At 35.2% G+C, this 23,878-nt stretch overlaps 3 protein-coding genes across 3 annotated transcripts in view; 1 reads left to right on the forward strand and 2 right to left on the reverse strand.

Annotated features, from left to right (window-relative positions):
- Positions 1–395: 395 nt before the first annotated feature.
- Positions 396–7,279, reverse strand: LOC105454600 (odorant receptor 13a-like). The gene is made up of 6 exons (XM_011697318.1): positions 7,088–7,279; positions 6,416–6,896; positions 4,208–4,298; positions 1,660–1,791; positions 1,050–1,205; positions 396–520 (listed from the first exon to the last, which is right to left on the reverse strand). Exons 1-6 carry the CDS (start codon positions 7,194–7,196, stop codon positions 461–463), a joined length of 1,029 nt encoding a protein of 342 aa, XP_011695620.1. The 5' UTR covers positions 7,197–7,279; the 3' UTR covers positions 396–460.
- A 1,770-nt stretch (positions 7,280–9,049) lies between these two features.
- Positions 9,050–18,925, reverse strand: LOC105454603. The gene is made up of 4 exons (XM_011697323.1): positions 18,592–18,925; positions 14,488–15,578; positions 12,575–14,260; positions 9,050–10,293 (listed from the first exon to the last, which is right to left on the reverse strand). The coding sequence occupies exons 1-4, from the start codon at positions 18,613–18,615 to the stop codon at positions 10,170–10,172; spliced, it is 2,925 nt and encodes a 974-aa protein (XP_011695625.1). The 5' UTR covers positions 18,616–18,925; the 3' UTR covers positions 9,050–10,169.
- The window catches only part of LOC105454601, a 29,711-nt gene continuing 16,062 nt past the window's right edge, over positions 10,230–23,878 (forward strand). The window contains exon 1 of the mRNA XM_011697319.1: positions 10,230–10,295. The gene's annotated coding sequence lies outside the window, so the exon portion shown is untranslated. The remainder of the gene's footprint in view (positions 10,296–23,878) is intronic.

Genomic DNA, 23,878 nt, shown 5'->3' on the forward strand with positions numbered 1-23,878 from the left:
AAAATGACGTTTTGAACGGCCATATTAAATCGGCCATTTAAAAAAAAAAAATTACGATAAAAAAATAGCATTTTTTTTAAATAGCAAAATTCATCTTTAAGATGAGTCCAGAAAGAAGTCGCTATCTTTATTTTTCTAGAAGATATGAATTTTTAAACATTGGGGAAAAGAGGCTTCAACGCAGGTAACACGACAATTTTAAGATAGGATAATACTTTTTGTTAAATCTGAATCGAATATTATAAATATTGCTTTTCTTTTTTAATTTAGCATTATTTTCTCAATTAAACAGAGTTAAGATACGCTAAGGAGTGATAAATAAATAATTCATTTTATTGCTCAAAAACATATATTTCCACCAAAAATTATATAACAGGTAATTTATATAAACCTGTTAACACAGTATGTAGAAAATAAATAGTAATTAAGTACGCGCATTTAACTTAATATTATTTCAGCATTATACTTTGTCCATCAGTGTCATTAATACAGATAGGTATCCCACTGACGTTTTCACCGTCTATGTAAGAATGAAATATAAATTTTAGTTTTTTTTTCGTGAGTAATAATAATTATGATACTATTCTTATACTCAATATAGTGCAGCATACATAAAAAAGAAAGCACAATAATCAGATACATATAAAAGGTGATAAAACAAGTCTTATTGTGTCCATAATATTAGAAGTCACTCCATGAGCGGAGATAAAATTAACAATAATTACATTTGAACAATTCAATCAATTAGTCAACGCGATTGATCAATTATTTCTCTGTCTCTGATATCTCTCGAATTGTTTAGCATCGTGGATCGAGTGTGGTCGAAAGAAGGTATTTTTAATTTATTTTTAAAATATTTTTAAAGTAAAATTTAAATTACCTTGAAAGTGTGGAAAATAAACTAAGAAAAAGTGTTTATGATTATGTTTTATCACTCTCTTTATAGGCCAAAAATTAAATTCTTTTGATGCGTGAAAAATAAAATATTCTTTCTATTCGATCAAGCAAAGCGGTAGCGGCGCAACGCCAAGTATATAAAAAAATCTTACTGCTCCGAACATTTCTAATGAAAAATTTCCGAATTTTCCAGCCATCAGTCTAAGCGGAAGGGTAGCTCGATATGCCATAAACATTAAACTTCTAGCCTCTTCCGGTGACATATCGTACCACTTACATTCGTATATGCCATACGCCATACTGGTGCTCTGAAAATTATATTTTTGTTTCGCACAGAAATATCGGATTTGATACACGCAGAGAAAGGATTGGCCAACTAAAATATAGCCGTGACAGCTAATGTATGTCTTTAAAATAGGAACAGCTAATCGTTACTGCCAAAGCTAAATTTATTAGTTGTTAAAATTTAGACGCTACAGTAAAAGATATTTGCTGCTAGAATCAAATGACGTTTAGCTAATTCTTTTGAGGAATATCCAGCAAAACTTTTAAATTTTTCAGCAAAATCATTCTTTTTGTGTGCCAGTTTCTTAGCTACTGTTAAAGTACGCTTTTATTTTAGCTAATAAAATTGTATCTCGCAACATATATATTTGATCTTTAATAGATAAGTTTTAGCAATGACAGCAAAGTTTGAACTAGCTACTGATATTTAGCTGATAATGTTAAGTTATTTTTTTTTTGCATGTATATATAATTTACCTCTATTAAAAGTCTTTCAGCTGAGTAACAGTAAATATACAAATGCGTCAATACAAGGGTGCAGTAAAATGAAACAAAAGCCATTTTAATTATAGGTACTTTCGTATGACTTTGTATTATCTGAAAATAATACTTATTTTTTTCTACTTATTTTTTTAAATAATTATTTATAATAATTAAATGTACTATAAAGAAATACGCAAAAAGTAGAAAAAAAGCTAAATATAAAATTTTGTTCTGAAACTTTTAATAATAAACATTTTATTGATGATGTCTAAGAATATAACAGTAAAAGAATTTTGCAGAGAAATGGCCAGAAGTACCAATATGGCGGATAGGTCATTTTTGTCGTGTCCTCCAATTAATGCCTTCTCATACACATATAACGTTACTGATGCAAAATAATGTAGACACAAATCTAATGAAAGCGATACAGACCAGTCCGCCATATTGATACTTCTGGCCATTTATCTGTAAAATCCTTTTACTGTTACATTCTTAGACATCATTAGTAAAATGTTTATTGAAAGTTTCAGAACAAAATTTATATTTAGCTTTTTTCCTATTTTTTGCATACTCTTTTTACTCTTTAGTATATATGATTATTTTCCGATTTTTTACTACACACGATGAGTTATTCGTGCTTGGATTAATATTTATCACTTTTAAAAGTGTATAAAAATTTTTAAGTAATTCTTACATACATTTTAACATCTTTAAGAAGTATCAAGGTTGTGTATTTAAAAAATTGTATAAATGTTATAACTAGTTGCAGCCGACACAATTGTTCAAATGAATGACCCAATTGTGTGTACTAAGGATTAATGTTATACAAGATAACCAACTTTTGATAAGTCAATTTCGGGATATCAATCTTAGAAAATCGCAACATAATAAAAAAAATCAGAATTTTTCATCTTAAATTATAAAGTATTTTGTTGCTATGCACACACGCTTAAACTAACTGCTTTTAAACCGATTAGCAATTTGGTTAGGCAATTACAGTCAATAACGCAGTACTTGATGCGTAAATAATTTAATCTTCTTATAAACTAATTCTTCAATACATTTTTCAATATCGAATGTTTCAGCCTTATTTAGGCTTTCATCAGCGATAATTTCCCCCAAAAAAACCCTTACGTTAAAAACGTTATTCTGCTAATTCAACATCGATTGTTCCGCATTTGAATCCGAAGCAATGAGAGGTAGATGTTCCGTTACTATGTGAAATGTGCTTCTAATTACCAGATTAAAAGATTTGTCATCTATAATAAATGACCCGAATTGAGTTAAAATGTTCTAATGTAATGTATGCTGTATAATTCACGAAGCCCAATCACTCACAACCTTCCGGAACAAGTCGATTCGTATATGTAATAATATATAATATATATAAAGCACAGAAGGAATTGATAGCGATTGTATTGAGAATACAACTTGATACATATAATATGTTGCGTACAGAATGTGAACAGTTGTGTGTTATAATTTAAAATGTTCGTCGGTCATGATGAAAGGTATAAATGTACCTAAATATGAAGATAAATATAAAAATAATAAAAGCAATGTCACATGAGGCTCATACGCACCCGATTATTATTTAAACGTCGTTAAAATCGAGGCATATGCGTGATGCAAAAATTCTGCGTGCGTGTGTGTCAGATTGTAAATTAATACTATCCTTCTGAAGTGTGATATGTAACATTTCCGAAATCGATCTTCTAGACTATTAATGAATCTTTCTGTATCTAAAATCTCGAATTCCCCTAATCGAAAGCATAATCGAACTGTAGTTTATACTCCGTGACCACTGAATGCATGTTACTGTTACGATTATCATTCCTGTGTTCCGAGATTTTGATTTTAATTTGTCTCTTTGTCTGGCCAACATAAGTTACCTCACAATTTTTGCACGATATTCTATAGACTACTGTTCTTTCTCATATCTTTTGGAGGATTAATTTATGAGAAGGTTAAATTATTCACGCACCAAGTACTGCGTTATTGACTCTAATTGCCTACCCAAATTTCTAATCGTTTCCCACACACACACACACAAATTGCAGACGATTACGATATATGGAGGGGATACATTACTGCCAAATCTGCCAATGGTTGTCTATTATCCCTTCATATTATAATCGTTGCATCTGCAGGTGGCATCATTCCTCCCGGATTGCCGTGAAAAGTCAGGGCAAATCCCAGTGAGAAATGCTTTTCAATTTGATGTCAAATCGATGTTGAAGTCATCATATCGACGTCGATTCGACATCGATTCGACATCGAATTAGCGATCATTTTTCACTGGGATGGTGTCCCGTCTAGGATTCTTTCGAGACTTTTATAAAGATTTGAAAATCGAGATATCCCACAAATTTCGGAACGGTCACTTTAATTATCTCAATTTTAACGCAAAAAATAATTTAAAGAAAAGCATTGTTACTAGAAATTAAAAATTAAAACATATATTTAATATAAGTAAATTAAATTCTTCTGTTGCATAAGTTGTGCGAAAAACAAAACAAATCTTCTCACTTACCGTGAAAACTTGAAAGCTTTCAAAACACAGCTGAAAAGTAGCGCATAACAAGTGCACAAATAAAACTGCGCTATAGCAGTTGTCGATTGCCTTCGCATTCCTTGAATTCATAATCATTATCAACTAATTGTAATTACTTTAATGTATAAATTTTATAAAAGTAAACTGATTTTAATTTTTAAAGTAAACTGATATGTGTTTACGTATTTTATTATATGTTCATATTTAAGTCTAATAATCTTAAAATGCTGTAAATATTTTGAAAATTATATTAAAATATATCTTAATTAAGAAACACTGTTTATGTGACATTGTATATACCTTCTCTAATAAATATGAAAGAGAAACGTTAAATTTTATTTTAAAATATCTGATAATTAATTACTGTAAAGATATTTCGCTGTTGAATGATCACTGGAAAGGACCCTGTATGAATCTTATAAAAAAATCACTTCGTTAAATCCGTTCGTTTTAAGATATGATGTTTTTGAAATTTTAAAAACATGTTTTTATTGCCACACCCATCTATCAAGATAGAGAGAGATATAGAGTCTATAGAAGTCATAGAACCTGAGTGTCTGCTATATTTCTTTAAGATAACTTAATACTTCTTTTATATGTAACAGGTGTGTGAGTGTACGTTTATGTTGAGTATTTGTCGTGTGTGATTTTATAAAAATGTGGATGTGTTCATAATTTAGTATGTTTTATGTTTATACATTGTACAATGCACATATTTTGGAATGCATATTGTGACGGCTACACGAGCCATCAAATTCGTATAAATAACATATTTATAAAACCATACACGAAACTCATACATAAATGTAGGATTGAGAGAGTTGCTTTGTAAGTAAAAGTAATTAGTTATAGTTATAGGTTTTTGTTTTTAAAAAATAACTTATAGTTATTGTCACAAGTTATCGGGTCTAAAAAATAATATGTATATTTACTCAAGAAGTAACTTTTGAGTTACTTTTCTATTATTATAACAGAGCAAAATGAATAACATACTATATATATTAAGATCAAACAAAAAGGCTAATTTATATGTTTACGTGTTACGTTTTACTAATCTATATGTATACAATTTTATTTAAAAAGTAGGAAAAGTGATTCAACCGTAGCCTATATTGATAATATATTGAAATAAGTTTGAAATATATAGAATAATTATGAAAGTTATTATTGAATTAGTTACTATAGTTACCAAGTTAAGTTACAGTTATAGATGGAAAAAAGTAACGAAGTTACTGAAGAAGTAACCCTAATTTCGTTACAAGTAACGAGTTACTTTCTAACTCTGCATAAATGGTACATGCACTCACATGCCACGCATACACGCACACGTAGCACTCACATTCAAGAATACATGCGTACATACGTATACTTATTATACATAAAAGAAAGTATCTGGTTATCTTAAAGAGATATAGCAGACACTCAGCAGACGTTCTACGACTTAAAGCTCTATATCTCTAGATACTGTAAAGGTGTGCGAATAATTCGAATCGAGAATTGAATCGAATTACAGTGGATTCGATTCAAATTCGTTTTCAAATCTGTAAAATTTTAAATCGAATAGTTCGAGAATTTTGAATCAACAATGTTTCGATTTCGAATCAATCGCCTATTTTATTTGCTTCATTTATATCTCCCGTGCGATCAATTATTCTTATCTAATAAATAAGTATTTTTGATGTATGTAATGTATCTATGTAGATTAATATAGAAAATATTCGAAAGCATTCTAACTATTCGTGTATACACATATTATTAATTACATATTTTCTAGTTCAAAATGTCACATAAGATCATGATCCTTTGTAATGAAATATAATCGAAAACAGATCTTCAGTTTATTTAAATCATTGCGTAAAATAAAGTAATTCATAAATTTTGATATTTATTACGTTTAACTTAACATGTAATGTAAATCTAGGAAAATTTGATTCAGATTCGATTCGATTCGAAGTAAAAATTTCAGATTTGATTTGATTCGATTTCGAACATGTTATCAAAAATTCAATTCGATTCGAATGTAAATGCCATGTAAATGCTTGATTCGCATACCTCTACTAGATAGCATTCATTAAGTTTAAGTTGTAGCAATGGAGACATTTGTTCAATAAACTACAACTCTCGACTCGTATTTCAAAACGGAATGGTGACCGGAATTTTTCCGTAACAATCGTGCAGAGTCCTTTCTCGACATACCTGATGAGATGTTCGTGACGCATAGTAATCGCGGCTAGGCCTTTCTTAAATGTCGAGGAGGATATAGATCTTTTTGCTCGCTGGTCAACCAGATTGTAGAGTGTCGTTCGTAGATTTATCAACTGCGCGCATATGTGCAGCACTAGTATCGAAACGAAACTGTCGACTGTACAATTAATGAGGGCCGCGTACGTGCCGCCGGAAAGTTGAACGTAAAAAGTGATTTCGTAATTCGGGCTCTTCTGAATGTTGTAAGGATAGGCAAACTTATATACGAGATTCCGATAAGACAGGTGCAAATTGTTATAGAACTTCAGGATGTTGAGAGATATGTAAAACGTGACTGTGGTTGCACTGGACACGTAACATGTAAAAGATAAGTTTCTTCCACGTCTCGCGATATTTAACATTGTATTTCGTTCCCAGTCGGTCTTCGAAGTCGTCCAATCGGTTACGACCGATGCCATCACCGTTCGAAGCGCTTTCGAAGTAAATATGATATATATATATCAATATGAATGATTCACATGGGCGAGGCATTAAACCCCTTTATATATGAATAAAACTGTTGCACAACATTGATCTTCAAGTTAAATAACGAATCTTCACACTGTGTAGCTCTTACGATAAAAAATAACGATATAATAATTTATTCTCCAAATGATAACTTACTGTCACCGTGATACCAAGTACCAACTAACTTGCATAGTGCCATCAAGCTGAAGTTCGCGGAGGCGACGTATTCCCCCATTCGAGCCACATTGCCCCAGGCAAGAATCATATTCGTCAATTGCGGTATGATTACGTAAAAAGTCAGGATACATGATACGATTGCAAATCTTATGTTTGGCCGATGAAATTCACTCAGAGGTATAAGTGGATCAGGCCATATGCCCAATATCCGTAAACAATGGCGACTCAGCGCAAAGGCGTAATTTGTTAAATCTAACAAAATCAAATTTTATAAAGAATATTTCCGTGTTAATTTAAAAGAAATATTATCACATTATGTTACTTTCTAAAATTTGTTTTTCTGACTTGCTTGGAACAATTATTTATTTATAAACAAATTTAAAAATTACTTAATATTTTACGAATGTTTCTGCGTTATAGATATCTATAAAAATCGAAGCACTTATTCGTAAAATTCGCAACTAATATTTCTTTAAGACTCGACAGGGAAAATATTAAAGAAAGATTCGTAATGGATGACGTAAAAAAAGAATATATGTCATTTTTCTAAAGCTGAACTAAAAGTTTAAAACGTTTTTAATAATAGTTATAATTCTCTTTAAAAAGATCTACTTTTGTAAGGTTTTTTATTCTGACGAAAAATTGCTATTTCAATCGTATCTCGGTTTTCTAAGGATTAAAGTTTCCGACAAACTCTTTGTCTATAACGGAGAGAGACAAAAAATGAATCGTGTATACACCGGCGAAATTAATCGTTCAACTTATGCACCATGTCCAATTCCACTTCGCCACTCAAAAACACTTTGGAACACAAGCTATATGTCGAGAAAGCAAGCCTTTGCTAGCATAGAAAGTTTTATACCCGTTCTCGCAAACTTTCGTGGAACATGAAGTTCCGAACTTTTATAACAGATGTATAGATGCCTTGCAAAAAATTATAATTGCATATATATCCTTTTTTTGCGATAAATTCAAAGCAAATAATTCCCTTTATTTAATGAGCAATTGTTAGTTACGTAAACGTTACCATGTATTAATATTGTGAGCATTCTTTACTAAAAAATCATTTTATAAGAACAACTTATTAAGTAGCAAACAGGATATAGTCACTTTAAGAGAAGAAATATCTTTGTAATGTTGAGAAAGTAGAAATAAATTGTAACGTAAACACAATATATATGACTAGTATATTAAAATTGACTAAAATTAAGAAAATATTAAAAACTATGCATTAATATCAATGTAAATAGTAATCATTCCACACAAAGCAAGTTATTTAAAAACGTAAGATTTCGTTAACTTATGAACTTAGAAACACTAATTATTTTATGAACAGTAATTTTAGTTATAATTAATCCTTTGAAAATGTTGCCTTTTTGAGAATTTAAGCAGGAGTTCTAATAACACATATACTATTAAAAATGTGTCCTAGCAGCGCACATACTATTAAAAATATAATTTTTATACTATAATACAATTGCATTACATAACTATTTCACACAACGCGCCTATGTTTTTTTTAATAGAATATCGCGGAATATGCGAACTTTTGACTATTTTTTTCGAGATTCTACCTTCTTTGGCGGGCATTATGCAGTTCACGGAGCGAAAATTATCGTTTGACTGACGCGTGACGTTCCTCCTGATCAAACCGCCCTGATTGTGCGCTTGCCCAGTACACAGAGGATTGTACCGCTACCATCTGTGAGTACTTCTGTAAACCCTTTCGGATAACAATCAATAGTAACATGAGTGGTACGTAATCACCATGCGCCGAATTGGATGCCGTGAATGTGTAGCACACGCTTTTCGGCTATAAGCAAGTTGCTTGCCCAATGTGGTCGTTCGCTCGTTAGCATCGACCAGTGCTTAATTTTCAGCAGTTGTTCAAAATATACGAATAGATGTCACTGAAGTGAGAGTGAATTAAAAACTCAGATATATGTATACCGCACGTGTGTCGTAGAAAATATTATTTATTCGTTGACTTATACATACACGATGTCATACGCGTGTAGGGACAGAAATAAATATATTCTCGTAACGGTTCTGGCGAACGTTTCTCTCTCTCTCTTTGAATTAGTAATATTCGATATAGCATTCGAATAACATTTCGATCATTTTTCTGATCGTTTCTGATCTCTCAGCGTATCGAAATAAAAATTATACTTCACGCGCGACATAATTTATATTCGGACGAAACGCGGGGATCAGAAATAAGACGAGACGAAGCGACGACGGGCGAAAATGTTCACCGAAAGGACGATTAGGTACAATACCACAATATATGGTGAACATTCTTGGAAATTGCAGAAGATGCAATTCATTTACCGCCGAGCTTACTCCTCTTTCTTAAATTCTATACACTTAATTATCTTAAGTTACAAATATGAGTGCATATTAAATAAAATCGCCTCGATGGCAAGTATGTACAGTTTTGGTTCGGCGCTGATTCAAACGTATTTGACGAAAACGTTTTTAATTGCAAGACCATTGCAAATTATTTCTCTTGATCATGTTAAAATATTTTAGATGCAACTGATCACAATCGCGAATAGGAAAAATTTCCATTAATCAAAAAGTACCTCATATACCATATATACCGCGAATTAATATATCCGGCAAGCCTTGATAGAACATTTAACTCTTTCCGTATTGTTGACATTTCTATACATCGACATATTTGAGCAACGTTTAAATTAATTTTACATAAGAAAACGTTCCGTGCTTATTTTTTTGTTACTACGTTATTGAACGCAGCTAAAAAGTTTGCGTATTGTTAACAATTATATATACAAGATTTTCTGTAAGTGATGTTTTTAATGCGAAAATATTTCCCGTTGCTAATCGAAATAATTGTCCCCTGAAACGTCGAGATAGAAGAGTAATTTCTAAGCTGCGTCCGAGAAAAGAAGAGGGAAACGCAGCTGAGTTTTTAAGACGCAAACGCAACGAAACACTAAGAGAAACAAAATATTTTTTTTGCAGAACTTAACTAGAGTTAAAAGCGCCAACTTGTAGGAGAAGAGTTGATGATGCAGTTTGAGGACTACAGGCGTATCTAAAAGAAGACGTTGCCGGGTCTCGCCTGTGGGCACAGGAAGCTAGAACAATCGTGTCTCCTGACAGCGTCCATGACCTCCTCGAAGTGACTGGACACCTGTACGGCCGCTCCAGGTTGGATTCTGTAAGTACGCGTACGAACGTCGATTAGTGTACGATAGCGAACCATTAGAAAGTTGGAGACACACTTCGACAAATGACCGACACCGCACGCAGTTAATTACTAATTAGGTGTGCACTAGATTACAAATCTTTTAATCTTTTCACCGTGCTCCCCATTAACGATCACTCGCTCCAATTAACTCGCTTTCTTTAGGACACACTGAGACATACTAGCTGATTTAGAAGTATCTGTACTTGTACGCTAAATAGTTAATTAAAAAATAATTATAATACATTATAATTATATAAAGTAAAATTTAAGTGTATTTTCAAAATACAAATGCAGTTTATTATTCATCGTGACGTTATTCCTTAATTTTAAGCAAAAAGAAGCGGAAATCTTTTCTGAAAAAAAAAGTAAAATTTTATATTTTCAATTTAATATCGATTATTTGGCTAATCGAATGTACGAAAATGAGAGAAAGAGTTTTAAAGAAGTTTCAATATCTTAGAGGCACATATGTAATCGTGAGCAGAAAAAATTGGCAAAGGAAGCTTATATTGTCCTTCTTTCATTGGCCATTGCAATTCTCGCTATTTTTAGAAATGCGGTTTGTCCTGCAAATTCTCGTCACGTATGTGAGAACTGCCTGCTCGGGGATAGTATGCATTACAACATAGTACATGATATAATGCCGCTCTCCCATCGGTATATGGATGCACGCGTTTGCAATGAATTGAATTGAATAATGGCGTGTGTTTCACATGTTGTCAGTACAGGAAATGCCATATTTGTCATTAACAATCCATTCGTGGATAACGAACACGTAATATCATTGGAATTACTCGCGAGAACTTGAGCTCTCTCATCCCGCTTTCAATTTATCTCAAGCGACGCTCATCCGGACAATCGTCTTTCTCAAGACGAAACTTCCTAAACACCTTAAAGTTCCTCGAATTTTACAAACTATTTCTAACTTTCGAGAATAAGAGACAGATAAAAGTCTCGATTATGAAATAATATAGAAAAGTGCGTAAGAAGCATTTGTATTTGTTACGAATTAATTAATTTATAATTACATATTAATAATTGCGAATGAATTTCCAATACGCAGCGGTGAATTTTAGACGGGATGAATCATTTGAAATGACACATTTCGCTTAATTACTGTGACGCTGATGGAACCGCATCAGAAAGCGGCTCGACAGGGATTATTCGCGATTGAGAAGAACTGGAAGGAGAGGCGAACGCGACGTGGCAAGTAAATTATCACATCGGATGTATGTATGTATACATACAGCGAGTTTTCTCTTTGTCCCTTCTTTTCTTTTGTTTTCGATAACATGTTTGAGTCTTTCTCTTTCTCTCGACGATCTTTTTTTTTTCCTATCGCACATGGCCAGCGCGATAGCGGACAGGGCGCAGCGTGCGCATACAGTGAAACTGTGCTAAGAGGTAAAAGTCGAATCAGTCAGTAGGACGTCGTCGGCGAAAGCTGAAAGAAAGTTATCCACGGCTCGGACTGTAGTTCTGTCCGACTGGCTGTTATCGGCGTCTCGTTGACGTTTCGAATGCCTGATAGTTTCAGGCCGATTGAATCGGCTTGTAATGATTTCACGGGAATACGGCGAGAATCGATGCGATCGATTTAGTGTATTTCGAGTTGCCATTACCGACAAAAGCGATTTGCGGTATTGTGACATTAATAAAGCGAGCATAACCCGCGATATAAGTACGCGGTTTCGCGCATTACTTTATAAACGCTAACAGTGAAGAAACTGTTACGTAGTTATAATAATTTTTAATTAGAAACTATATTTTAATGTAATATTGCAATCAATTATTGTTACGTAATTTGGAATAAATAATTAAAGAATACATTACTTTTCAAAAATAGAAATTATATTAATAAAAAAGAAGAAAGAAATGAAGAATTTAAAAGTGCAGAATGTACTTTAATTAACAATATCGTATCAAAAATTTAAAGTGAACGAATCAAAAGCAAACAAATAACTAAGAAGAGAAGATAATAATTTTTAAATAGAAATGTAAAAAACAATTAAATGATTTGTTATCTCATCGAAATTTTTTCAATTTTATTATCGCGCTTTATTATATTTAATCATTTATTAAATTTACGCAGGTCGTAAATTTAATAAATAATTAAATATTCATTCGATTATAATAATTACATTCTAAGTCTAGTCAATAATTTCCTTTCCGTCCCTCGAATGTACAGTAAAGTAGAGATATATTTTCGTCTCTTATGGATAAAAATATAAAAAATCAAAAGTACTCACAATCTTAATAACCCCGCCATCTTTTTCTCCATAAGCAGCGAAGCATCGGCACCTCTTTGGATCATCGTGTCGCAAAATATCCTCTTCGCGCAGGGCGTGTTCGTCCAATCGCCCCGTATGTGAGCAACTTCCGCCACTTCAGCGTTCTCCAGATTCTGCAACGCGTCCAGGAGCTCCTGGTCACTTTCGACGCTTCGCTTTCGTCTCCTGTTCGTCGTTTCCTTCTCGAGATTACTTCCGAAAACTTGCGATCTGTCCAACACGAAAAAAGCACCGAGTCTCTGATTTCTTCCCTGCTGTCCATTACCTTCATTTATCAAAGTTGCATCCCGTGAACTGTCACCGATCATCTTCGCGGCGTTCTTCAATGCGTTTTGATCCAACACTCGAAAATTTTCTGATGGAATCTTCAAGCTGTCTTTGACAATTAAAACCGAATTTTCACTCAAGTGCTTCTCCTTATTCTTCTTCGGGATCAGGAATTCGGTGATATCGACGCGATCTAAGCCAGCGGGCAGATCGATTTCCACGATCTCGCTGATGGAATCGGCTCCTTTCCTCTGAAAGCGCTTGCTGCGTACCAGATTCTTCATGTCGCTGTCCGTCTTGAAGATGTCTAGATAATCGAGACTTCTCTTTTTACGTCCGTTGGTTTCCACATAATCAGCTTCGTCCACCACCTGTTTACTTTCTCGATTCTCAATCCTCTCGGCGTTCCGCTTGTCCTCCTCCAAAACCAGGAAGACCCCGTCGCTCTCCGCCGAGTCCATATCCTCGTTTCTCACTTTACCGTTCTGAGGAAGGTTCTGCAGCACGTACAGGGTCTGCGGCGTCGCTTCGTTCGACCTTAGACTCCCGTCCTCGAGCGTGCTCAAGTACGTTCCGGCTTCCAGGGCACGCTTGTGCTCCAGATCGTCGTCGTCCGCGTTCGATCGTTTCAGTACGTCGACGTCGAGATACCGGCCAACCGCCACGGCGCCTATGCCGAGCGCGGCACCAGATGCGACGAGACCCAGAGCCGGTATCAGGATACTCGTGCCTGTTGCCACCGTGTCGATCTTGTTCTGAGCCTCCTTGGTTGGGCCCTTAGACAGACCGAGATTCTGCGAGATCTTGTGAGTGGCCTCCACCAGAGGGTCGATCACCGGCCTGGTGAACTGCGAGACCCTCTCGACCCCGGTGGAAAACTGATTCTTCAGATTTTCCGAGATCTTCACCCAGAACGGCGGATCGTACGGTCGTTTCAAGCCGTAGAAGTGCTGATTCGGATAGTAGTTCTTCGTCGTGTAGCTGTCCATGTTCTTGTTGTTCAACACGTACTTCTTCTTGTGACGTTGCTCGGTAAACGAATGCTGGCTTTCCGGGAAATTGTCCGGTCGGCGTTTCTCGTTCTTCAGGATCTTGGCCGGTTGCACGCCCAGCTCCGGATGGGCGTACTGGAGAACGGGCGCGCGGGCGCCAGCCTTCAGCACTACCGGCGCGATGGTCTGACTCTCGGTGGTGTAACGTTGAGAAATCGGGTAGCTCGCGATGCCGTCCGGATGCAGCATCCGCTTGTGGACACTCGCGCGATAGTGGTCATTGTGTGGCTCGTAGACCTCGGCTTTCAAGGCTTCGTTTTTGTAATTCCTCGGATCCCACTCGAAGTACACGTTGCGGGCTTCCTCGTCGTAGTTGCGACCGTACCTATATAGCGTAAAGCAAAAATTAAAAAACTAAACAGAAAACTGGGAATTGTTCAATACGACAAACGATCAACGAAAACAATTATATACGTGACTAAAATAATTGACACAATTATAAAATTATATTCACATTTATGTTTTTGTGGGTACGACAATTAGCGAGTTTTTATTTTAAACACTCTTACTCGGGCAATACTCGACCGATTTTTTATAAATCGTATATCTCACCTTCGATTAACATCTTTAAAGAACTTTTCAAATTTGTGCCTCTTCTCCGCGTTCTCATCAAAAGGCTCGACAGGAGGAGGCTCCGCGGTAACCGTCGAACTGCCTTCGGGAGTTATCAGTTTGTTATTGATAACCCGAGCGTTTCGCCAGGTTTGCACTTTGTCGATAGGCTCGTCGGGCATTCTCGTACCATGAATTACCGGTATACCATCGATGTCCAATGACATGGGCGTTCTCTTCGGCGCGGTCTTCACATTGATCTCCGATCGAACGACCACCTCCGGAGGCACGGCTTTGCTGTCTCGATTTTTCAACAGATTGGCACCAATATTCGTTCTCGTGGACACTATATGAGGTATATACATGTAATGAAGCGCGCCCTCGTTCGCGGCACTTTGATCGTTAAGTTCGAAGCTCTTCTGAACTCGATCCTGGAAGTTCCTGGCAAACAGGATATTGCTGCCGAATGCAGCTTCGCCTAACCTGTCGTAGTTTGTTCTTCTCTCGATGGCAGTCTCCACGTTCGTCTGCAACGGTTTCCAATTTCGATACTCCTCCTCTTCCTCCGGCTCCTTCTGCTCCAAAGCCCTTCCGTCCGCGTTCAATGGCGTCCATTTCCCGTAATCCATTAAGCTAATAGGCTGACTTCTCTCAGATGTCGGTCTCTTATCGGTTCGAGCGTTCGGCTTTTCACTTTCCGAAGATCTGGAGAACGTCGCCCTGATCTGTTCTACTTGAGCTTCCTCGAGTCTTCGAACTTCATCCTTCTTTTTAGCTTCGCTCCTCTCTTCATTGAGCGTCGATTCGTTCTGCCCGTTTATCGAAAAATTTCTTTTATTTTCCACAGTAAAGTTCGAGTCTTCTCGAGCAGGTTTTGGTGTCACCTTCGAATCATTGGTGAACGATGATTTGTCTCGTCGTTTGACGATTAAAGTGGCCACGTTGCCTTCGCTCGTTCGCACTTTCAGCTCTTCCGTCTCACCCGGAAGACTTCGAGAGACCTTCAGCATCGTTCTGGTGTAGCCTGGTTTAGGTAACTCGCCACAGTATGTGCCAAGTATTAAAGCCACGAAAAATAGAAGAAAGGTAATCTGAAATAAAATTGAATCGCTTAGTATAAAATTAATATATATATATAATTTTATTATTTATTATATAATTCATCATATAATTTATCTTATAACTTATTATATAATTTCATTCTTGAAACGTTTTAAATTATTTTTTATTAAATAAGCTAATATTTAGCCTATTTAATAAAAAAAAATAACAGTCGCGTTGAGATGGTTATTCAAAATCAATAATCATGCTTAACGTTAATGGTTATAACAGATTAATAATAATAATAATAATAATTCCTCATCTAAACTTCTTTTTTCAACCAATAGTTGATAATATGAATGAAAGAATGATTGAGAAATGTTACTTTAGATTGATGCAAAGTTGCAGAATTTTCTTAAGTGTGTGGTCGACTTCGATTGTTTGATAATGTTCACCGACGCAACCGGGATGACGTACTGCTTCATCAGAGGTACTGCGCACCATAATTTTTGCGCGAACGTGTGCATCTGATGTTGCGTACATGCATGATTGCGCCTCGACAATTGAAGAACAAACGGAGACGACCGGAATGCAAAATGAGTTTTCAAAAGGTTTTCGAAAGTCGGCCTTACGAGTCCCTAGAAATTCAGCAGTTTGCCCGCGCGTTTACGTTCGCGACGGACGAATAAATACACCGGCGAACATTTAAGTAGCCGCAGCGTGGTTTTCGAGTCGCATCCCACGAATTCTCGTCGGCGCATCTCGATTTATTCGTAACGGATGAATCGGCGCCGAGTCATCGGAGCAACGCTCCAGCGCGGTTCGGCGACGAGAGAAATTTAATAGCCCGTTGAGATTGTCGGCATTCTTTCCCGGCGTTAGAAAATAGCAATGTAGTAACCGAGCGGCGGGTTACTTTCTATTATCAAACGTGACGATTATCCCTGATTGGAATTACGCGCAGCTGACAATCCTCGCGGCGATTGCGCCGTAAATTTGCAGCTGAGTCATTGCGCGAATTATAAAATATCATTTCGACATACCAAAACTAGGTGACAGAAGCGTAACGGAATGCGAAGAAATATACGGACGATGTAGATCATTAAGTTGGTAGCAGAAGTATACCTTCTTGATCAGAATCGATAATTTCGCCGGTTATTAATAAATTTGCTATTATTATTATTATTATTATTATTATTATTATTAATAAACGTGCTGTTAGTCTGATTTCCTTGGCGAATGTCATTACTTAGAGTACAACCTTTAGAAACCACTTAAAGTCCTCGTTAACGTGAAAACGTCCGAACATCCGGCCGTTGAAGTACGTGCACTTGAAGTTCGACGTGTGTTACGGCGGGGAAAAAAAATACTTTCTAATCGCGTACGCGCAAAAAGCGGATAAAATGAAATAAAATCGTGAAAGGTGGCTCTGGACCGAGCGTGCTACACCGACAAGTGAAATGGAACGACATGCTTTCCCCGTGCACGTTTTGCGTGAAACAAACGCGCGTGCGTTAACTTGTCTACTCGACCGGTGCGTATCGCACCATAAGTATACATATACGTCAGCAGGGAGCACGCGAGACGATCCACTTTTTCCATTCTGATGACTTTCGATAGACGACTGTCAGCAGCTATTGATATCTGATATTGACGATACGATATATTAATTTCGATAACAAAGGCTGTTCATTTATTTATTTCCTATTATTTAAAAATTAGAATTCAATTTGATTGAAATCGCGCTTTAAAGTATTTCAAAAATAAAAGTTTAATTATGGTTCCAAAATTATACGTTTAAAATAATTCGAAATTCTTGTGCAAACACTTAATTCAAAATCCAACCAGTAATTATAATACAATTCGTCACGTTTTGATAATGATTTAGTAGAAATATTTGATAATTGAAATAATTGAAAATCGAGATTAATTCTTCGGCTATTAAGATTGTTTTTTTAACTTATTGAAACTGTATTAAATCCTTTATTTTTATGAGTTTCTGATCGTACGTTTGTCTTTTTGTTTAAATCTGAAACCTTACATCAAGTTTCGAAACTTTATTTAATAATTAACCAATTATTATTTATTTATTTCCAAAATAATTATGCATATTTTTCCATTTCTTTTGAAGGAAAGAGCCAAATTTAGTTGTGCGAAACACACGAGATCCCGGTCAGTTAACGCTACGCATTAAAGCGAGGTCGAAATACGCGGCACAACGATATGCATGGCACACTGATGCATGTCACTCGTGGTTTCCGCTCCAGAAAATCCACGGGTCGACATTAATTGCACGGCAATTAAGCCTAGATCTAGTTTTTTTCCCGATGACCGTCGCGTTCATTCGTGTGGAAACCGCCCACGCTCTACCGCCGATCGTCGATCGTTGATCGTCGATCGTGAAGATCAAGTTTCGTCACGCGTGCCAATCGATTAAGCGCGGGCGCCGTAAGATGATCGAGATTAACCTGCGATCAACCGTGCGGTATCGTTCACGGTTATTATTGCAACGATCATGAATAGAGATAAGCCGCGTATATATTTACGTAACCAACGGAAGCGACGGCCCATCCGCATTTTTTGCGGATTAATTGATCATTGACTTTGATCTTATTGATAAAAACTTTGATCTTATCTCATTCATAAAAGCTTCAGCAGGTGAAATCATTAATACTCTGTGCATACTATGTATTAGATAAAGGAACACGCGGCGTGATTGTGAAAGCAAGAAGAAGAGAAATGCTTATTTTAGTCTGGAGAAGCGATTTTTCTAATGCAGTCAATTAATTGCGTAATTCTGAATTTTTTTGTGATCGGGGAAACTAATTTTTCACGAATCTGATAACAGAATTTCTCTATTCGGAAATAAAATTTAAAAAGTACTTTTGCCGCGATGATTTTTTTCCTGTTTAACAACTCTTTGAAACACGCGCGATAGAATCCGCAACACTTTCTACAAAAATCACATCATCTCAAACTCACGATGCACCACATGCATATTTTATGATAAAAATTGAAAACGGAGAAGGAGAGAAAAAGAGGGCGAGAAAAAAAAATATTTACCTGGCATCTCCTTATTATCGCCATTTTTCCTGGATTTCCTAGCAATTATTTTCTGTGATAAATAAAAAGTACAAGGCGGCGAGCGGAGAAAGATGTGCACGAGATGTGTCCGCGGGGGGGGAAAACGAAGATACTTTCTTCAGGACTGCATGATATGCGACTGTCACCGGTTGTCGTCGCGAATTGGGAAACGTCGCGCGAATCGCGGGAGTCTCTGCTCCGGCTTCTTCAGACGAGAGTGACGAAAGCGACGAGGAAAGAGGAAGAAGGGGCTCTCACTCCGGAGGCTCCCTGGCTCCTTTACCGCACCTGTTGACTCCCGGAATATCTTCGCGAGACTGACGGTGCCGCTCGGCCGGCGGCTCCTCGTGCGCCCGATCGACGTATGAGCGAGACTTCTCTCCGACCTACTTCTCGCGCCCGCCTTCGTCTTCTTCCGTAACGGCGTGAGACGTCCGCGCTTAACCCTTCCGGGGACGGAGAGAGGGGAGGCCGATCCTTCTCCTATCGTTCGATATCCGTGAGACTTAAGGGAGACGTCTGAAACGATTAAAATTATTAATAATATTAATTAGTCTGTCATACACAAATAATCGGGGTTAAGCTCTTCTCCCTCCAGGAGAAAGATAACCCTTGTGTACTTTTACAATTTATTTACAAGAGTGAAAGAGAAGGCACGCGTAACTGAAGATGTTTCTGTACATGGTTTAAGTGTGGCAAGTGTTAAATGGAAGAGAAAACTATACCAAAAAAAAAATCCTTTCAGAGAGTTCTGCTTTTTCAGAGTTCTTTTTTTTTGCTCGAGATGTTGTCATGTTTGTTATTTTGTCGTGTTTCAATATGAGAAAGAGGACCAGTATTTAATTCGCAGTTTCTATGCAAATCTGCGCTCTCAGTTAAATGTCAAAGGCACTGTTTAGTAAAAAAAAATTCATTATGTCGCGTAAACAGCTTTTTTAGGAGAACACTATTTATATAAATTACCGAAAATATTTTATTGATCAACAAGAGAAGGACAGGGAGAAAGAGAAAGAGAAATGAAACATAATGGTATAAGAAATCGTGTCATTACTCAGGAAACAAAAATAAACCTTCTTGCGTTCCTCTGCAAATTGAAGCAACTTTTATTTAAGCCGTGACGAAATTAATTTGTGGCAATAATGCGTTACTTCCGTTTGTTCCAATTATCGGACCATTGCCAAGAAAAATTTGCACATTCAGGACAACGATTGGACCACATCATTACATCTTTATCTCCGGTTTCCTCTTCTCTTAATACTTTCTCAGTACTCATATTTCGCCCTTCATTTCTCAACTTTACACCGCTTTCGTTTTATGTTTTTTTTTTGTACAGCTCTTAGATTTCCAAATTATGAGAATTATCTCATATAGCAATATTCTTGAATTACAGAATATCGTCCATATCATCTAACAGATTTATAGATTCTTCGATTTTTGCAGACGTTTACAAATTCGTCTTTTTTTTCTTAAATAATAGATATTAATAAAATTAATTTGATTAGTAATTATATAAAAATAGATAAAAACCTCTCTTTATAATAAATAACATAATATTTTTATTTAATTTTTAAAAGTATGCACATACATATGTGAATAAAGGCATAACCGTGTTCTTCAGCGGCTGCTAGCGGCAAAGATTCGTTCCTCTAAATTAATTCACAATAAGTCTCACCTCATATTAGCTGCAGAGATATTATTCTACAGTCTCGTTGGATAAACTGAAAATAAAAGAGTAGAGATTTCTATCGCGGTAATCTTAATAACAACATTTGCATCAATTAGTTTCGCTTTGCACTCAATTTCAAACTTCTGCCTAATGCCTCATCCAATGTATTTAGTATTTTTTTACTTTATTTACTAAATTAAAAAGAATAAATACTGTTTATACTACTATTCTACAATAGCTTAAAAATTTTCCTCGATATTACAGATCGTTAAGTGTATCACTGTAAAAATTTCGCATATTTCGAAAACTTTGCATTGCTCTCTATTGTTTTACTTACAAATTAAATAAATCATGTCAAACATAATTGTTCTTTTCCGTTGAAAATGACTCATCAGAAAAGTTGCACAGAGCAGTAGTTATTGCGTTTCCATACGCGTTTTGTCGTACCATTGTTCCACCACGGCGTAAGTCTCCCCACTTCTCTCTCTCTCTCTCTTTCTCTCTTTCTCTCTCTCGTGTAAGCGAGTTTTAATTATCGGGTAGATCTTTATCAACGGGATTCCGGAGACGCGCGAAACTTTGTCGACGGCAGCCGGTTTAATTTTCAAGTTCACGAACGAGGGGCCGGTTCGGGACGAACCGGAAGAGGCGTTCTTCGTGAGAGGCCGCCAGCGAGTTCAGAGACCCGCCAGTGAAAGTCGATCGGTTAAATGACGACGACGGCGATGCACACCTGTGTAACGTCCTATTCTGGCCGCGGGCCGCAAGTACACCACGTGCTCCCTCTCCGATGAAATCTCTTTGATCTCTTTTGCTTTAAATCGATAATCACTTCCTCCTATCCGCAGCACTTGAAGCATCGTCGGAATAGCATGTATATATAATCGTGTAATCGCGATGTTAATAATTTATAATATTAATAATTTTCTACCACTGATCACTAATTTGCTACCTCTTTCTGTTTTATTTCTTTGAACGTTATTTTTTCCGATACAAATTATTTAACATATAATTTGAAAATTACGAACAAATTACGTTGGCATAAATTAGAACAGCAAATTTAAATTTTAAAATGATTTATTAATTAAATTTATTAAATAAATGTTAATATTTGGTTTAAAAAAATATATATACACATACAGCTAATTTTGAATTACTGTGCGTGAAATAAGTTTCGAGAAATAAGACATATAAAGATACCGACATTTCAAAGAATCTACTTTCTCTCTTTTAGAAATTCGAGACAAGTAATGTGATGAGGAAACAGCAAAATATTTTATCTACAATTTGTGTATACATTTAATTATTTTATATTTAATTATTCATAATACAAGTTCATAATTTCAGTAATTAACTGCATGCGAAAATAATAATGCACGTGGTTTTATAGTTTATAATAGATTCTACTATTTAAAAATTATTTTTCTAATATTTAAAAAAATATATAGTTGTATTAGTGAGTACAAATATATTTTTTACATTATGTATTTTTGATACTATAATTGATCAAAAATTTTTATTACACTACACAATACTTGTTAAATTCAAGACTTACTTGCATATTTTGATTTTTTATTGCAACCGAATATTAAATGCAAGAAATAAAAATATAAAGAATAAGAAAAAGAATAAAATTAAAAATAAAAAAAACAACGTAGATAGATAATTTAAAAAATGAATTAATTAAGAATAGTGAAAGAGTTAAGAAAGAAAGAAAAAAATGAAAAATTATTTGATGAATAGATTTCTTGATAAAATAAATTTTACTTTACATTAAGTTTTTTTGGAAATAGAATAAGTTATATAAATATTTTTACATTTTTATTATTAATAGGGATTTCAAAATCGAAAATTAATAGATTTTTCAAAAGATCCGAATCTTTAATTTTCTCACGATGGTTTGAGTACCGCCGCTTGAGTAATATGGATCAGTAGGTAAGTGTGGCCCATAGTAACGCATAAACGCGAGAGGAGAAAGAGAGAAATTGCAGTTCTCTTGAATGCAGCACGTGACTAATACAGCATATTATCGCAGTTCGTATTTATCGCAGTCGAATAAATTGCTCATGCATTAAATCCTTCTTCATCATCCCACAGTCGTCATGCAATTCTTTTATTTCATTTTATTCTGGAAATTATAATCACGGACACGTGATTTAGTACGCATTCAACGTCGGTTTCCGTAATATACAGTTTCTATAAAACATATTCAAACGAACAGATGTAGAAATAGGTATGTTCATTAAAGATCAAAAAAGAAGATACGCATTCACCGGTAATTCTTGCTTGTTCGAACAACAAACTGTTATGACGTGATTTATATGTTTGTTTCAGTGTTATTGTTTTATTGTCTCTCGGCAGGTGGAAAGTTCATCTTAATGTGAACGAAGAGAGAAGTCTCAGTCATCGTTGATCCATGTAGAGATCATGTAACGAGTTTCTCTTTTCAGCTCCGAAGGGTCAACATCCGGCTTTCGGTGTGCCTCTTATTAATATACCTAATATACCTAAGCATTTTAAAGTATAACGAGATGTCTGCCGGCTAATTCCTTTTGAAAAGCAAAATGATTTCGGCACGCTAAATTTTTGTCTTCGTTCGACTTGTAAATTAGACGTGCCACTTTCGTTGCGTTTTAAACGTCAATTACCGGCACCGTTAATTATAACTCTTTTTTTTTTAGGATTCAATTTTACACTCCATAAATGCTCATATCGTTGTAAAACTATTATCGAGAAAGTAGATAAGACAATCCAAAGATAAATTGGTGTATTCATTAAATTTAACTATCTGTTTGTACATATATACAATATTTTTTTTATACACATTTATAAATTTTTATATTAATAATTATATTAATTATATATAATTTTATATTATATAATTATATAAAGATAATAATCGAAATAATAGTGATGTAATAAAGGTAATAATAAGTATAAAAAAGGATTTAATGTGAGAATAATATCAGTAATTAAATTTTTACATAACAGATATATAATAATTGTTTATTAATTAAACAATTATTTATTAACTAATTGTTATTAAATTTTCCGAATAATTGTTTATTAACTAATTGATAATAAATTTTCCGACGTTTTTATTTGATCGCCATTGTAAATAATAATTTTATTAAATGGTTGGAAATGATCTATGTAAAATAAGAAGTAACACCGTTGAAATGCATTTGCTTAAATAAAAATGTTTTTTATAAAATGTAGTTAATAAATTCGGCGGGTTTACAGCTCATCATTTAGCGGCAAATTACATTAGGCTAAAATGCTTGACTCTAAAAACTCGCACAAGGTCTCCATGAATTGTATTTTTCGTTTTCGATGGTTTCGTCTCGATGTCCTCGCGGAGCATCCACTGCACTATCGCGAACAAATCGTAAAGAAAAAAAAAAGAATGTTCACAGATTATACGACCTTAATAATAAAAAGAAAGAAACGTGAAACTCTTCTTAAGAATCTTGAATTTTGAACCGACACAAGTATTCTGAAGAAGTTCGCGAAACATGTTTTCGTTTCTTTGCGATCGCCAATCAGTTCGTACGGATCGTACGAATGTTTCCTTAATTCCCGCCTTGTTCTCGACTTTCG

This window comes from Wasmannia auropunctata, unplaced genomic scaffold, assembly GCF_000956235.1.
Source record: "Wasmannia auropunctata unplaced genomic scaffold, wasmannia.A_1.0 LD335980.1, whole genome shotgun sequence".
In the NCBI taxonomy this organism is placed as follows: domain Eukaryota; kingdom Metazoa; phylum Arthropoda; class Insecta; order Hymenoptera; family Formicidae; genus Wasmannia; species Wasmannia auropunctata.